The following is a 17,577-nucleotide window of genomic DNA, read 5'->3' as shown; positions in this document are numbered from 1 at the left end:
CACCTAGTACCCCCAGGCAAGGCAGTACTCGCTCTGTCAGTAGAAGAAGCCTTCTTCTCTCGCAGCTGTTGGGTGGTCTTGGCTGCCAGGACTTAGCTCCCTGCCCATCTTGTTCCCACCTGCCCAAGGGAACCAAGGGGGCCATGTTGAAGGGCTAGAGTTGGGGGAGAAGGTTGCTCTCTGTGAGTACTGCGGGGCCCTGCCAGACATGGCCCCCTCCTGACCTTGTCCCTTCAGCATGGCCCTGTCCATTTCCCCTGGCCTTTGCCTGGCAGGGGAGCAGACGCCCTGGCGTTGTGCTGAAGGGACAGGTTCAGGAGGGGGGGGGGGGGGTGTCTGTCTGACAGCTCTCCCGGAAAGCTGCCTTTGGCTCCCCACTCACAGAGCCACCGCTGGGTAACTGCTGGCTGGGGGCTGCGGCAGCTGTGGCAGCGGTGGATCAAGACAGGCAGGAAGCCTGGGAAGCTGAGACCACCCATGCAGAACCCCATCCACTTCTCTGGCAAGTAGAACTGCCTGCTGCCCTGGCCGGTCAGTGGGGAACTCCATTCATTTGGGAGCCTGCCCAAAGCCACCTGTCCTTGTCTTTGAACACGGCCTGGCTTTTCCCTCAATTGCCTCCACCATGCCCTGCTTCCGCTAGCCCTGTCTTGTCCTGTCTGTAGCTCCTGCCAGCTGGAACAGCCCTCCCTTCACCCTCCATATCACTACCTCCCCACCTCCTTTAAAGTCTCAGCTGAAAAATCTCTCCTCCCCCTTCAACCCAGGGCTATTTCATTCTTTTCTCCTGCTGCACTAACTCCCCACTGCACCAGGCAGCTGCATCTAGCTCTGCCCAGCATTTGGGGACATCACTGGCACAAAACCAGCAAGGAGTCCAGTGGCACTGTAAAGACTAACACATTTATGAGGGTATCGAGCATAAGTGTTTGTGAGCGCTAAATACCCTAATACATTTCAGAGGGGTAGCCGTGTTAGTCTGTAACTTTACAAACAACAAGTAGTCCTGTGGCACTTTTGAGATTAACAAAAATATATATAGTGTCAGGAGCTTTCGTGGGAAAAACCCACTTCCTCAGATGAGCTGGAGTGGAAATAACAGGAACCCAGAATTTATAACAGAAAAGAAAGGGAGGGGAAAGAGGAGAGGGAAAGTGCCTGTCAATTGTAGAACCGGTGCTTATGAGACTAATTGAGTGGGCTGGAAGATACCTAATAAATGTGTTAGTCTTTAAAGTGCCTTGTTGTTTTTGCTAAAATAGACTAACATGGCTGAAACCTGTCATCCAGGTGGGTACAGAAGATGCTATTCAGAATTAAGAATAGCTCCTGCTCCCATTGAGAGGCATGGCAAATCTCCTGTTGACTTCCCCAGGGCAGGCCCATGCGCTCCAGCTGCAAGTTGCAAAGGGGTCCGAGTGACAAGTGCGAGTGACAATCGTGTGACCTGCCACGTGTCCTTGACTTTTTTTCCCCTTCCCTCAGATTCTGAATGGCTACTTCGTGCATTACTTCGCCCCCCAGGATCTCCCACCGCTGCCGAAGAACGTCGTGTTCGTGCTGGACAGCAGTGCCTCCATGGTGGGAACAAAGCTCAGACAGGTGAGCCAGGGGACCATATTCCACGAAGAGCAGTTCGCTGGGAGGTTACCATGACGACCACTAAGGCTGGCAGATTGGCCGCCAGGGCAAAGGGGAAATTAGGTGTCTAGTCCCCAGCACCATGAGGCCCTTGAAAGGAAGAGGAGGGAGAAGTTCTCTGAGCAAAATCCAGGCCTCCCTTTGAAGTCAATGACACAAATTCTTCTGACTTTAGGAGGGTGCAGATTTCACCCCATTCTGACAGCTGCATGCCCCCCACAGCTGTCACGTGGGAGCAACAGCCTGAGAAGGTGAACGGTCAGCCTAGAATCCAGGAGACAGCTTGATACGTAGGACCACGGCCCTCCCAAATAGCTGCCTCCTTTCCCTTCATCTTGTCTCCTCCCCTTCTAGGCAAGGATTAGCCCAAGAGGCCCAGGCTGCTGAAGGACCCCAGCCTGTCTGATGACTGGACAGCCTGCAGCTTTACCTAGTACAGGTTTAACCATGGCCCATCAGGCATAATACCAGTCAGTTGCAGCCCGGCTAAGATGCTGTGGTGAGGGATTTGCACAGGGGTGGAAGCCAGCACGAGTTTGCCGGACAGTGCTTGGTCTGAGGAGGAGGCATGGCCTATGTGGGATTGGGATATATTATCATGACAGGTGAGTGACATAGAAGTAGCCCCGCCTAGCTCCTCTGGCTAGCTCCACTGGCTGCTGGCCTAGAGCTGTCCTCTGGAGGGTAATTTATTTGGCTGCCAATACTGGTGCTACCTTAGCACGTGCAAACCCCCTTCCTGAGCAGAGTCGTATCATGGGTGTTATGTGCCCAGGGCAAAGGCAAAATTTGTGCCCCTCCCCACCACCACTGCTGCGGGGCCCCGAACCTGGCACACAGCTGAGACCGTCCCTGGAATGAGCGGGTCATGTACCACGTCTGCCCCCACCCCCTCCAGTTTGGGGCCGGGCTCCCACACGCACTAACCTACTGGCGGAGATGGAGGAAAGTTGGGCTGGGGGCAGAGAAGCGGGGAGAAGGCTCCAGCTGGTGGCGGTGGGCGGAGTAGGAGCAGGCGAGCCGAGGGATCACAGGAGTAGTGGAGGGGGACTAAATTGCCCCTCCCAGCGTAGCACCCGGGGGCAACTGCCTTCCCCTGCCTCCCTTCGCTACGCCACTGGTCCTTAGTGTTGGAACCATGATTTTTAGGCAAAGCCGTAACTACGTGCAGCCCTTGAAAAGAGGCGGATGTGGACGGGCGTGCTCCTCTGGAACCTCTACGGTTCCCCAATGTCCACGTAGCTTTGGACTCTCACAGAGTTTCCCCATCGCGGCATCTTCTCCCTTCCTTGCTGAGCCCTGATTACCAGTGAAGTGCTCATCGGTGAAACAGCTCCTGCTGGCTCCTTCCATGGAGAGGCACGGACCCTACCCTCTGGGAAACCTCCCAGTCATTTTCTTTCCCCTGCTCCCAGTCTATGTATCTGTGTTTTAAATTCCGCTCTAACGAGGGAGCAGGGGGTTGAGTCTGTTTAGTGCAAGGAGCTGACTGATTTAGGAACAGGTCTCCCAGGGTTAATCCTGGACCAGGCTGTTTGGAATAAGAGCATGAACAAGCAACACTAATGCCACATAATCTTAGACCTTGTCAGGAGGAAAATAAAACCCTTTAGTGGTAAAAGGTTAATCCTTCAACCCAAGACAATTCACACCAACTCCTGGCAGGCTGGCCATTCAGTGCCTTAATCCTCTGGCTCAGCATTACATTGCTTGCTAAACCCTTTCTCCCCCTGCATCTTTCCAGCACACGGGACTAGTGGATAGGTTTGTCTGTCCATTCATCTCAAGAGACGACACAGCTGTTTTTCAGCCAAACCCAGCAGCAGAATATCAGAAGTCCATTAGCAAAGCAGCTTTCCCCTACCTATGTAGTTGGGCCAGGACTCGATTAATGGCCTGTACATCTTTATTTAGAACCCACCCTCATGCTGTCATTTACTTAGCTGCCTCTTTGCCATGCAAGCCCCAAGGGAGGCAATTCAATGTACTAAAAGTCACACTTGATTTTAGCCTATAAGAGCAGCAGTAAGATTGAATAGAAGCTTTGGCGTGATCGTTATGTAATGATATGAGCATGCCTGTTGTAAAATAGCTAATCGAGAGACAAGGACTGCCCAGGAACACACGGACAAAGGCAAATTTGTATGGTGGTGCACGAGTTCTTTTTCAGCTCCAGTGCTTTTCTTTTCACTAAGTACCAATTCCTCCGGCCTCTCTCTTTTCCAAGTGCCGCAGTCTTGAAAGAGACAGGACGTACAGCTTCAAATATATTTAGTGGCACCAGCTTGTCCATATAGAAGGCCCCCTTTCCGTGAAGGAAACACGTTTCTCAATTGGGTCAGTCCAGCCTCAATTGCTTGTTTCTACTGTGATTCTAACAGCATTTGAACTTGGGGCAGACTCTTAAGGCTATGTCTAGACTGGCCACTTTTTCCGGAAAAGCAGCTGCTTTTCCGGAAAAACTTGCCAGCTGTCTACACTGGCTGCTTGAATTTCCGCAAAAGCAATGACGATCTCATGTAAGATTGTCAGTACTTTTGCGGAAATACTATGCTGTTCCCATTTGGGCAAAAGTCTTTTTCCGAAAAACTTTTGCGCAAAAGGGCCAGTGTAGACAGCAGAGATTTGTTTTCTGCAAAAAAGCCCCGATCGCGAAAATGGCGATCGGTGCTTTTTTGCGGAAAAGCGCGTCTAGGTTGGCCATGGACTCTTTTCCACAAAAAGTGCTTTTGCGGAAAAGCGTCTTGCCAATCTAGACACGCTTTTCCGAAAATGCTTTTAATGGAAAACTTTTCCGTTAAAAGCATTTCCGGAAAATCATGCCAGTGTACATCTACACAGCAACGTTATTTCAAGATAATTAACATTATTTCGAATTAGCTATGCAGGCGTCTCCACAGCCATTTCGAAATAACGGACGGCTTATTCCAAAACCTGTAAACCTCATTCTATGAGGAATAATGCCTATTCTGAAATAGCTATTTTGAAATAAGGCGTGTGTAGACACTCCCCTGCTGCTATTTCGAAATAGCCCCTCACCAGGGCCATTCTAAGTTATTCCTCCTGGGGCTCTAAATCGAAATAGCACATCTGCATTAGGGAACCCTGCCTCAGACTAATTTTGAGGCTTCCCTGCAGTGTAGACGTGCTGTTTTGAAATAAGCTATTTTGGAATAACTATCAACCCTCTTTAGTGGCACTGTGATGATTTACACCCGATGAGGATTGGGTGCTGTGTGTGTCACTCTCCCTGCAGCACTTAGCAGACAAGGCCTTTGTGAGAGGCAAATTCCAGAGGAGGATACATGATTGTAAAGCACTTTATGCACTAGCACGTCACTATTGTTGTTTTCCTGGCAAGGAAAGTGCTGCTTACTGCTTTGGTCCATCATTGTATGAACCTGAAGGAATGCGGGCTACGCAATTTCCAGAAAGATCTGAGAAATACAAGAGTTTAGCACACGGCATCAGAGGCAGCCTGCGAAATTCATCAACCTGCTTTTTGCCTTGGCCAAAACATGCTACGTCTCCACTACAGAATGAAGCCAGGGTGATTTTATTGATTGCGTGGATGCTGTTGGACCTCTTCCCCTCCACCACAAAAGAAATTCCCTTGTGTGGCTGAAGAGCTGACGGCGGGCTTGTGGAGTGCTAATCTCAACAGTGGCTGCTCTCCAGCAAAACCTACCTTAAACTGCCCAGGAATCGCTGAGCAAAATCCTAATCTCAGTTGCAGCCTTCAGCGATTTCCAAAGCTGCTCTGTGAAAAGCTGCCAGCTTTCCTGGTTTTATTTGGAGATTTACAAAATATGTCTGCCCAGCCATCGGGGTGAATGTAGAGAAATGTTAGAGAAATGTTACACCGTGTGCCCAGCAACAGACATGCTGCATTTGAAGCTGCCCTTCCAAGTGGAAATGCATGCTACTCCAAAGGCAAACCCATGCATAGTCTACTAAGGACCACTGAGCCAGACAAAGCGACCCCGGGCAATGGCATTGCACCAGGCTGTCATGTAGCCAAGTTCCCAGATCTGGCTCTGTAGGATTTGCATGCTAGACCAACTTGAAAATACTGAAGGAGTGAACATCGTCTTACCTGGTGCTGTCCTTGCTTTTCCACTGATGTTTGTTTAAAATGTTTTGTGCTCTGTGGCTGGCCATAGCACATTATGTGCCACCCAGCGAATGCACTCACACAAGCCGGCTGGCTTCCATGCAGTGCATGGCTGCCTGTGAGAGCATGGACAGACTTTGTATTGAACCTGCAGACAACTGGGCGGGGGAGCAGACAGAGGAAAGACGCCAGTGACTGCTGAATGTTTGTAGGTCGACCACTTTTTGGTCCATTCCGTGGTCCTTACTCAATTGGGACAGTGTCAGTCAGTGGTTGGAGCACTGGGAGCCCGAGGCGGTTTCCATTGGTAGCTCAGCCACAGAGCCTGGGCAAACACTTTCCTTTTCTGTGCTTCTGTTTCCTCACATACATTTAGTTCTGTTTAGCTCAATGGTACTTTCCTCTTGTTGCTCCCCCTTAACAGGAGTGGAATCTGCCTCCTCCCATTATTGCACAGCCAAAGGTTCCTTGGCTGAGGCTCTTGGGCTGAGAGCAGAGCTGGGGATAGGGAAGGAGCTGGGGCTAAAGGCAGAGCTGACCTAGGGGGAGGGGAGGAGGAATGGGGGCAGATCTGGGCTGGAGGTGGGGTGGGGGGTGGATCTGGGGCTGGAGTGGTGATGGATGGCGTTCTCTCCTTGCCCCTCATGAGGGCTAGCCTGGGCCTTGCTCATGCTCCCACCCCCCCGGGACATTTCTCTATTCCCCCGCAGGTGGCTTTGCTCCCCTCCCCCCAGTTTAGAGACCTTTGACCTAGATGATAAGCTCTGTGGGGCAAGGCTTGTCTCTGAGGTATGTGCAATGTCCATATGGGCCTATGACACCCTTGCGGCACAGAGAACGGTTGCTACCATCTCACGGCTGCACAGGGCACTCCGTGAACCCGTGAGTGCTCCAGGGCTGGAGCACCCCCAGGAAAAAATTAGCGGGTGTCAGTTCCCTCCACCTCCTGCCTGCTAACAGCCCTGCTGATCAACTCCTCCCCCTCTTCCCAGCACTTCCCGCCCACCTCAGTCAGCTGTTCTGCAGCGTGCAGGAAGTGCTGGGAGGGAGGGGAGAAGTGGGGATGGAGGATGGTTGGGGGAGCGGGTAGAACTGGGCAGGAAGAGGTGGGGAAAGGCAAAGTAGGGGAGGGAAGAGGCAGAGCGGGGTCTTGGGGAAAGGGTGGAGTGGGTCTGGGCTTGGGGCTGAGCATCTCTGGGGAAAGGAGGACATTGATGCGTAGGGCCCATCCCACAGTCTTTACTCGCCTGACTAGATAATCATGATGGTCCCTTCTGGCCTACGAAGCAGTGTTACCTGGGGGTTAGGGCTATGAGTTTGCCCAACGCAAGCTGTCAAAGTGGGCCAAAACACTGTGTCTTGAGCCAGGGTCTTCCAGAGCTAAAAAGCATTGTGTGACATCGTCTGTAACAGACTCAACTCTTCTGTGGGTCGGGCACTGAGCGGGACCGGTATCACATGCCCCTAGGGATTACAGAACCACGCAGTGTTCTCAACACTTGCCAAAAATTGCAGCAGACACCAGGCAGAGGGGCATTTAGTCAAACACAGTGAGAAACACGGTTCCCTCCGTGTCGCGTGGGGAAAGGAATGTCGGCGAATTGGAACAAAAAGCTTAACCCCCCCCCCCGGCCTCCGTTTGCGTCTCACTGACCCACGGAGCGGCTCATTGATGTTGAAATCCACTTGGGTGGATCTGCTCGCCTGATGAACTCATTTTGTCACAGTGACAGCTGTAGGAAAGTCTTGCAGGGAAAGGCTCATGTGCTTGGAATATTTTTCAGGCTTGGCAACTAACTCAGTCTTCAGAGGACAAACTGGAGAGAGACACTAGGCAATACATCGAGCGCAGAGGGTAACGGCTCTTCCCTTGGCATTGACCCTTTACTTATCCATTCCAGGGATATTATTTGTCATGAGGAGGCTCGGGGTTTTGGAATAAGACGTGCACGTTAAAAGCTAAGTGATTCCGTTTAAAACAAATCCAGTGAAAAGAAGAATTCAGGGCTTTGTTCACCACTGTATTTCTCTGGCTTACAACTACGGAACTCCATTCTTTTCAATGGAGTGACTCCGGTGTGAATGCAGAATAGCCCATTGAAACCTGAAAGGTTTTACCTTGCCTCAGACTTTCTCGCTTCACGCAGATTTACAAAAACATTTCCGTCGCAAATTCAATCTGGGCTGCAGAGTTGATGATTAATGTATAATTATACTCACCATTTACACAGTGTTTTGCATGTTCCAAACCATGGGGTGAACGCCCAGCTGGGCAAGGCAAACTCCAGCCCCCGCCCCTTTTGTCTAAGGCCCTTAGTGCAACCCCCCTGCCATAGAGCCAAACCCGGCCCCCACCCCAGGTTACTACCCCCAACCTCCAGAACATTCTGAGACCCCTTAGTCTCACCATCTCAGTGTGCAGCATGGCCTCTCCCTTCTTGACTGGCCAGAAGAGCCGGGCAACCGTACCAAGGCCCTAGCCCTCTCGGATGGTGGGATCATGGGTAATTTTGGGAGGCCCAACGTTCCCTCCAATTTTTTCCATCCATGTGCAGAACACATTTTCTTATGTGCACTGTGTGGATGAGCACCACCAGTCAAAACACATGCTGCCGACTGTGGGTGCTCTGCTAATCAGCTGGGTGGCATGTCAATCTCTCTGGGGTGGCTGCCCAAGCGCTTAGCTTATAGGGAACATGGCCCCCCCAGGGCCTCCAAGCCCCAGTAGTGTGTACCCTTTCTCCCCCCCCCATGCAAACGATCCGACTGGGCAGAAGTGATCCCTTGCTTTAGCAGATTATTCTGCACTCAGATACAAGTCATAGTCAGGGAGATTTTCCTGATATGCAGCCAAAACTCTCCCTTTTCTTAGTGCTTCCCTCTAGCTTCTAGTGGTCACCCTATCTATTGCATTGGGTAACTTCTCTCCTTCCTTGGTAGGTATTTGAAGGCGTTCAGCAGATCCCTCGTTCTGTAATCATCCCTTAGCCACCCTATGCATAGCCAGCTCATGCAATGATTTGTGTATGTCTCAGAGTGATTCATCTATGGGTCAGTGTCAATTGCACGTCTCCAAGGTGATCAAATCTCTCAGGGTCTACGCTGCCACCCTAGTTTGAACTAGGTTGCTTAATGTAGGCATTCAAACTTGCAAATGAAGCCCGTAATTTAAATATCCCGGGCTTTATTTGCATGTTCCTGGGCGCCACCATTTTTAAATACCCCGTAGTTCGAACTCCCTGCCCGCGGCTACACGTGCCATGGACTAGGTAGTTCGAATTAAAGCTTCTAATTCAAACTACTGTTACTCCTCCTGCAATGAGGCGCTTTAATTCGAACTACCTAGTCCATGCCACGTGTAGCCGCGGGCAGGTAGTTTGAACTACGGGGCATTTAAAAATGGCAGCGCCTGGGAACATGCAAATAAAGCCTGGGATATTTAAATCCCGGGCTTCATTTGCAAGTTCGAATGCCTACATTAGGCACCCTAGTTTGAAATAGGGTGGCAGTGTAGACATACCCTCAGGTATGACACCTGTAGCTGGCCCATGCCAGCTGGCTTGGACTGGAGGCCAGGTTCTAGGCCCTGAGGGGCCCAGAGCTTGTGAGTCACACTGATCCTGGAAGTCCACGCAGCAATGAAAAACAGTCTTGCAAGCCCAGATTGGCTGGCATGGGCCTCCATGTCTGATTTCAGTGAAGCTGAGGCTAGTCAATTTTACCACAGGGCCTAAGCCAATGCCTATTAAAGCGGAGGGAAAGACTTCCCTTGACTTTAGCAGGCTGCAGCGTATGTGTAGGAGTTGTGAAAAGGTCTGCCCAGGAGGCAAAGTTTGGGAGCAGGCTAAGGAACCGGTCTGTCCATGAGGTAATTTCTGGGAGTTCCTGGGAGCCGCAGTGCAGCGCTGCTAGGGGACCCTAACAACCGAGCATTGTCTCCCTTCGAGCTGCTTGACTTTCATTTCACGCGTGTGACGTCTGCGTTGCCCCCTTGGCCTGCTCTGCACAACAACCGAGGGATTGTGGCATAAATGTCATCGGCGGCACCCTGCCATCGGAAAAGGTGGCTCAGCTGGTCTGACACTGCCCCACCAGCAGCTGGGAATGTCTGTGTCAGCAGTTAGGCATGAAACGTCTCTCTCTCAATTATCAAGCTTTTCCTACTGGGATTGCACAGTCTTGTGAACTGCAGCGGATGAGGCGGCTGGCTGTGCACCCTCTGTCTGCCTGGGAAGCACATGCCCTTTGCTTGGGAGGGAGTGGTGTTGGCCGGCTGTAAAAAAGTCGGGCTAGAGTGGTTGGTACTCTGGAAAAACGTGAAATCAGGGAGTCAGGATTCCTAGGGGTTCCTTTCCCAGCTCTGCCAATGGCTTGCTTTGTGACCAATGAGGCGGCTAGTTAATCTCCGTCTGCCTCAGTTTACTCTGCTGTGACTGGTAAGTGCTCTGAGATCCTGAAGTAAAAGGCCCTGTGTAAATACACTCATTACATTAGTGGTTCTATTTCTATGTGTGTCATTACACATGCTGTTTTCCTAATATTCATGCCAGACCAGTGTGCTCAGATAGTCAATGTGTTACCACAACTCAGGGTGAGGAACCTAAGGCCCAGAGGCTGGATGCAGCCCCCGGCTGATCTGGATCCAGCCTCCGAGGCTCAGGACTCCCCCAGCATTGGGGAGCCTGCGCTGGCATCCCAGCCCCCCTGCCAATCCACCGTGGGGCTGGAGCATGCAAAATCTACTAGCCAGCACCCCCCGCCCCCCCAGGCTCTTGTGTGTGAAGGAAATGTGAGAAATGTCTTCTTCTCAGTCCGGGGACAGGTCAGTGAGGTTTTGGCTTTTCTATTTTGCTTCTCACTTGTGTGTGGCCCCCAACTGATTTTTCTGTGGGCCAGCATCCCCCATCCCAAAATAGGTTCCCCACCCCGCCATGACGGAACAGCAGGGAGGCTGCAGCATTCAGTACAAACTCAGCCACAGAGCTCAACATGGATAGCTGGACTCCTGTCTCCCCTGGTCCTCTATGGAGAGTTTATTTACCTTCACCTCCCAGCTTGGGATGCCTCTGTGCTATAGGCTTGCACTGGCTCTTGTAATTCCCTGCAGAAAGGTGGATACAACCCTAGCCCCCCTGCTCTTTGTATGTTTCATGCATCCCTCCCATCATACACAGTGGCCTTCTATTTCAGCCTCCTACTGGACAGGCTCAAGGTGCAGCAATTCAGAGAATCATGGACTTGTAGGACTGGAAGGAAGCTCAAGAGACCATCTAGTTCAATCGCCTGCACTCAAGGCAGGACTAAGCATTATCTAGACCATCCCTGACAGGTGTTTTTCTAACCTGCTCTTCAAAAACTCCAGCAATGGAGATTCCACAACCTCCCTGTGCAATTTAGTCCAGTGTTTGACCACCTGGACATTTAGGCAATTTTTCCTAATGTCCAACCTTAACCTCCCTTGCTGCAATTTAAGCCCATTGCTCCTCATCCTCTCCTCAGATGCAAGAACAATTTTTCTCCCTCCTTGTTGCAACCTTTGATGTCATGAGGATTCAATCCCTGGTGGGTCAGCCCAGTGGCAGCTGTCACCAAGGCATTGCTTTCAGTTCCTCAGAGCTGCAAAGCTGCGCACAAATTCTGCCCCGCTTTGCAGGCCGAGTCGCCTGCTTGTCCCCATTCTCCCACGCTGAGTCTCCTGAATGAGGAAACCTGCCCCATAATCGTCACCTCATCTAACTCCCTCCGTACAGCTGTAAGTTTGCACTCCTGCAAATCACTCCCACCTGGCAAAGGCAAGACAAGACTTACTAAACTCTGTTGTCTGCGTCTAGACTGGCAAGTTTTTCCGCAAAAGCGACCACTGTTGTGCAAAAACTTGCCAGCTGTCTACACTGGCTGCTTGATTTTGCACAAAAGCACTGACGTTCTACTGTCCGAAATCAGTGCTTCTTGCGCAAATGCTTTGACGTTCCCGTTCGGGCAAAAGCCCTTTTCCAGAAATGTTTTTGCGCAAGAAGGCCAGTGTAGACAGCTAAAAACTGTTTTGCGCAAAAAAGCCCCAATGGCGAAAATGGCGATCGGGGCTTTCTTGCGCAAAACCATGTCTAGATTGGCACGGACGCTTTTCCGCAAAAATTGCTTTTGCAGAAAAGCATCCGTGCCAATCTAGACGCTCTTTTCCACAAATGCTTTTAACGGAAAAACTTTTCCCTTAAAAGCATTTGCGGAAAATCATGCCAGTCTAGATGCAGCCTGTTCTGTTGTTACTTCTTCCTCCCAGTCACTCCTTGTCTTCTCCAGCTGTTGCAGCCAGATCAGCGTTGTGGGGCAGAGACTGCCTTTGCTGATACTTAGCTCTACAGTTCTAGCATGCTAGGACCCTGATCTTTGATCTGGCTTCCTCGGTGCTCCCATGTTAAAAATCCAAATACCGGGCTAACTGCGGGGTGACTCCCTATCACGCTAAACACCCATTTGGCTAGCAGTCGGGAAGAAACCAGCGATCAAAGGGTTAACCTTCCTACCAGGCACTGCCCTGGAATGAATGACTCATGCTGGGTGCTGGCAGCATTTGCAGAGCAGAGAGGGGCCTAGAGGCAGAGAAAGGCTGGGATCTCACTGCAGCGCCTGTGACTCGGGAGGAGCATTTCAAGATGCATTCTGACCCTGGCCAGAGTTCAGAAAGCTGCCAGTGTGCCCTAAGCACAGAATAGCAGGAAGCCTCATTTTTCAGTGCAGGGAATGGTGATTTTTTGCCCGATGGTGCAGTATATTTAAAGTCTCCGAGGGATACCAGTCATTAGGCCCTCTCAGAGAATGACAGAGGCCTGGGCCACTTTGAATTTAGAGGCCCCCGCCCAGCCCCAGGCCCCCGCCGTATCTAACGTCTCATCCACAGGGTCATACTAAAACCAAAAGAATATATGAAAACGAGCACTGGAGACATGCATTGATTAACAATTAAGTCCTTATACCAATAGCATGTATATTAAAAATGGAACTTTAACAGTGAGCTCCCGCTGCAAGCACAGCTCTTCATTTTAGGGATGCTTTTCTGGCTTTGCCGCGTGCAAACTCGTTTATCATTGAGGAAAAGACAAATCTAATTTACGTGCAAGATCACTGTTAACATTCAGCATTGCGCGCCCATTCAAACGCTCTTCTCCCATTGTAGAATGATGATAGCTCTTGACTTGCTTTAACACGTTGAATGTGCATTCACCTGAAGCCACTGATGCAGGAGACTGACAAAAATGCGTAATGTAATTGTGATATTAGGAAATATAGTTGACAGGATGAGAGAGATTATTTCTTGAAGCTGTTCTTTTGGCTTGCAGTCAAGGGTGTCATTTCGGGAGGGCAAAGGGGCAGCAACTGTGTGCTCTGGGATGTGGCTTGCTTTTCATCCTGTTCTCCAGACATTAAGGGAGTGAGGGGAAAGTGTTTGCACTCTGTGTATGTGTCATGACCATGAGGGTTAGCCAGCAGCCTGGGGACCAAGGGGTTAACTATACCTAAGCCACGTAAAGTCAGCCAATAGGAATGTAGGTAGGAATTTAAAACTGGGACTAAGGAATTTTTGGTTTTTCCCTCCTCTGGTCCTGAGCAGTTTCTCTCCAGCTACTGAGGGGGACAGACACTATGGCTACATCTACACTGGCATGATTTTCCGGAAATGCTTTTAACGGAAAAGTTTTCCGTTAAAAGCATTTTCAGAAAAATCACATCTAGATTGGCAGGATGCTTTTCTGCAAAAGCACTTTTTGCGGAAAAGCGTCCATGGCCAATCTAGACACGGTTTTGCGCAAAAAAGTCCCAATCACCATTTCCGCGATCGGGGCTTTTTTGCAGAAAACAGTACTGTGCTGTCTACACTGGCCCTTTTGTGCAAAAGTCTTTCGGAAAAAGACTTTTGCCTGAACAGGAGCAGCATAGTATTTCCGGAAAAGCACTGATGATTTTACATGAGATCGTCAGTGCATTTCTGGAAATTCAAGCGGCCAGTGTAGACAGCTGGCAAGTTTTTCCGCAAAATCAGATGATTTTGCGGAAAAACTTGGCAGTCTAGACACAGCCGAAGTCTCCCTCCAAGAAAAGACTCTCCACTATCTGCAAGTAGAGTAAAAGTTAGATAAATCCGTTAGGTGTTATTGTTTTATCATTTGGGAGTGGGAATCTGATATTTGGGCATTTAGAAATGGAGTTTGCTCTCCTTTGTAATTAAGTCTTGGCCCATGGTGGGGTTTCCCCCATGAGTATATTAATGTGACTTTTCCATTTAATCATGATGCTTGCAACAGGAATATTGAGGTGATAATAAAAGTTCTTTCTCTTTTTTTTATTAACCTGGTATTGGTTAATTGTTGTTTCCTGGTTTTTACTTTAGGGGTGAGATTTCCCAAGTGATCTCTCCCCTGATTTTCTTATCATTACTTGGGTGGTGGCAGTGGATTTTATCCCCAAAATCTAGGTTAAGATTTTGGGCGGAAGTTTTATACCAAAGCCTGGAAAGATAAGGTTTTGGGATACTTTTGTGGGCCCTCATTTCTGCATTCAGCGTGCCAAAGTGGGGAAGAAGCCTTAACAGTATGTCTCTCACACCTGGCTGGTATACCAAGAAAATATCAAGTATACCAAGAAAATTTCCATTCCTAGGGTACCGATACATTGACAGGAACCAAACAAAGCCAGTCCCAGTTCAGAAAGAAAAAGAATGACATTCAATATGTGCTCAAGGATTTTTTCTCCCTGTTATCAGTTTCTGTGTTTATTTCACTCAGGAGTAAGTTTTCAACTGAACTGTTGGCTAGTGATGCTCTACTAGCTGATTTCCATGTAACATAGTTATATTTATGTGATACTGAAGTTTCATGTGCAGGTATTCAGTCTTTCAACTTCCTCCAACCTCTACTGATGCTCCAACCGGATGGATCAGATAGTACTGATGCATTTGAAGTATTACTGTTAAAAATGAAACAGAGTACATAGTACAGAGCCTGCTTTTCCATGCTCCAGCAGAGCCAGGCTTTTGTGTAGATCTTTCCATTTGGAAGAGTTTTTGTCAGCAGATGAGTGGGAAAAGCATGATTTTCAGCATCTTTCAGTGTATTACTTGGAATCTGAAAACAACTAACTTTGAGAAATGACTGCATTTGAGCAACATTGTTGTTATCAAGAAGTCCAATATCAGGTTCTGATGCCTCTGTTGTTACACTATGGCTATGTCTACACTGGCATGATTTTGCACAAGAACTCTTTTGCGGAAGAGTTCTTGTGCAAAAACTCTTCCAGAAGAGAGCGTCTACACTGGCATGTGCCTTTGCATAAGAGATGTGCTTTTGCGCAAGAGCATCCTTGCCAGTGTAGATGCTCTCTTGTGCAAGAAAGCTCTGATGGTCATTTTAACCATAGGGCTTTCTTGCGCAAGAAATTCATGTTGCCTGGCTACACTGGCCTCTTGCGCAAGAACAAGAGGGCTTATTCCTGAGTGGGAGCATCATAGTTCTTGTGCAAGAAGCACTGATTTCACACATTAGAACGTCAGTGTTCTTGCGCAAGAACTCGTGGCCAGTGTTGACAGGCAGCAAGATTTGGCGCAAAAGCAAGTGCTTTTGCGCAAGATCGCACCAATGTAGACACAGCCTGTGTCCTGTGCTAGTTATAAGTTCTTGTTCGTGCTGTGCAGCATCTCCAAGATCCTCATTTTCTGCTTCCACAGTCTCTAAATTGAGTGTAGATTCTGCACCTATCGCTACTGTTGGCATTTCTCTGTCTTGACCTCCTCATTTTGAGTCAGTGGCATTGAAATGTAATTTGTGGGTACCATTTTTCATCACCAGAACTGGAAGTATCACTGCCATTATGGTCACCATCTAATGGCTGAGGTGTCTTTTCTACGAGAAATTATATTATTGGCTTTAAACTCTTAACTGCGGCTTCACTCTGTTGCTTTTGCCATCTTTTACCTGCACCACTTTGAAATCTTCACTTCATTTTTATAGAGGGTTCTTTTAAAACAAAGTAACACACAATCAATTAATTTGCTAAAGGTTATTGGTTAAATTTTAATTGTACATACTTTGCAATTAATATTATAAAAATAACGGTTTGGGTGTGTTATTTACTACGGCCCTTATGGCCTTATTTCAAAGTCTTGAAATTTGGTCTGCTAACATGTTCCCATTGTTAAATTCCTCTAATAACTGGTGCGTTATTATGAATATGAACATGGGGGCAATTGTCAGATTAGATATAAAATTGATTACACGACTAGAATTAAAAGTTTATTATCATAAAAAAGCTTTTTAAAGGTGAATCTAAAACTGGATGAAGAGGTACCTTACAGTTGAGCCTGATATGTTTATTGTTTATGAAGACACATTAGAAAAAACAGGAATACGAAAATCTCCTGTGCAGAGATAAACATCTAATTTAAAGGTTAAACTCACCCTCAGACCAGGCAAAATCACTTTACAGTAACAGAATTAATTCTGACTTTCAAAACCTCTAAACTATGCAAAGATTGTAAACAGCATTTCATAATGTAGAGTCACTAATCACAGAAGCTACTCCAGTAACGCAGATGAAAACTCAGATGTGACCGAAAAATTGGTGAAGGCCTGATGTCCCATAATGAGTTAAATAATTTTTTTTGCAGTTATATATAGCTTCTTTTGTTGTCTCTGTTATCACTGCAAGGTATATAATAAATGGGAATGACTTGGTAGAAAAATGTCAGAATTTGAGGCCCCTTTGTCTCCTGAGGCAATGGCCCAGTTGGACCTCCTGCCCCTCCTCCCCTCCCGCTAGGGCCTGCCAGCCATATAAATGTACTGACCAATTTCTCTTGATAACAGCTGTAACTGAGGGGTGGGGAACCTAAGGCCTGAGGGCTGGATCCGGGCCTTGGCTTGACTGGATCTGGTCCCCGAGGCTGGAGAGTCCCCCGCAGCATGGGGGAACTTGCGCTGATGCTCCAGCACCACAGCCCCCATAGGGCTGGCGCACCAGAGCCTAGCGTTGCCAGGTGTCCAGTTTTTAACCAAACAGTCCAGTATTTGAGCTTTCTGTTTGGGGAAAACATTGAGAAACTATAATTGAGTAAGTAGAACTGTCCAGTATTTTCTCAATCAGACGTAATGTAGAATAGTGATAGAAATGTAGCCGTGTTCGTCTGGTGTAGCTGAAACAAAAAACAGGACTATGTAGCACTTTAAAGACTAACAAGATGGTTTATTAGGTGATAAGCTAGTGGAAGAAAATTGTCACAACCATATATACCAAAGGATACAATTTAAAAAAATGAACACATATGAAAAGGACAAATCAAATTTCAGAACAGAAGGAGGATGGGGCGGGGGAGGTAAATATCTGTGAGCTAATGATATTAGAGGTGATAATTGGGGAAGCTGTCTTTGTAAAGGGTAAGATAATTAGAGTCTTTATTCAAACTTAGGTGTAAAGTGTCGAATTTAAGCATGAATGACAGTTCAGAGGATTCTCTTTCAAGTGTAATCTTAAAAGGCCTTTGAAGCAGGATGCAGGTAATCAAGTCGTTGAGACAATGTCCTTTCTGGTTGAAATGGCAAGAAACTGTTTTTTCTTTGTGATCCTGTCTAATATCTGTTTTGTGGGCATTGATCCTTTGGCGAAGTGTCTGAGACCTTTGTCCAATGTACATAGCAGACGGACACTTTCGGCACATGATAGCATAAATTATATTTCTGGATGCGCAGAAATGTGTGTTCTTGATCTTATAACTCACTTGGTTAGGTCCAATAATGGTATCAGCAGAGTGAATATGTGGACAAAGCTGGCAATGG

The 17,577-nt window shown here is 48.3% G+C and overlaps 1 protein-coding gene across 1 annotated transcript in view; it reads left to right on the top strand.

Moving 5' to 3' along the window:
• ITIH5 (inter-alpha-trypsin inhibitor heavy chain 5) overlaps nucleotides 1-17,577 on the top strand; it is a 68,889-nt gene that overhangs the window by 30,810 nt on the left and 20,502 nt on the right. The window contains exon 7 of the mRNA XM_006130631.4: nucleotides 1,486-1,602. Coding sequence (XP_006130693.2) covers nucleotides 1,486-1,602 — 117 coding nt within the window. The remainder of the gene's footprint in view (nucleotides 1-1,485; nucleotides 1,603-17,577) is intronic.

Source organism: Pelodiscus sinensis, chromosome 1, assembly GCF_049634645.1.
Source record: "Pelodiscus sinensis isolate JC-2024 chromosome 1, ASM4963464v1, whole genome shotgun sequence".
Classification (NCBI taxonomy): Eukaryota; Metazoa; Chordata; order Testudines; family Trionychidae; genus Pelodiscus; species Pelodiscus sinensis.
Note: the sequence above shows the minus strand (reverse complement) of the source record. Positions and strands in the feature narration are given on the sequence as shown.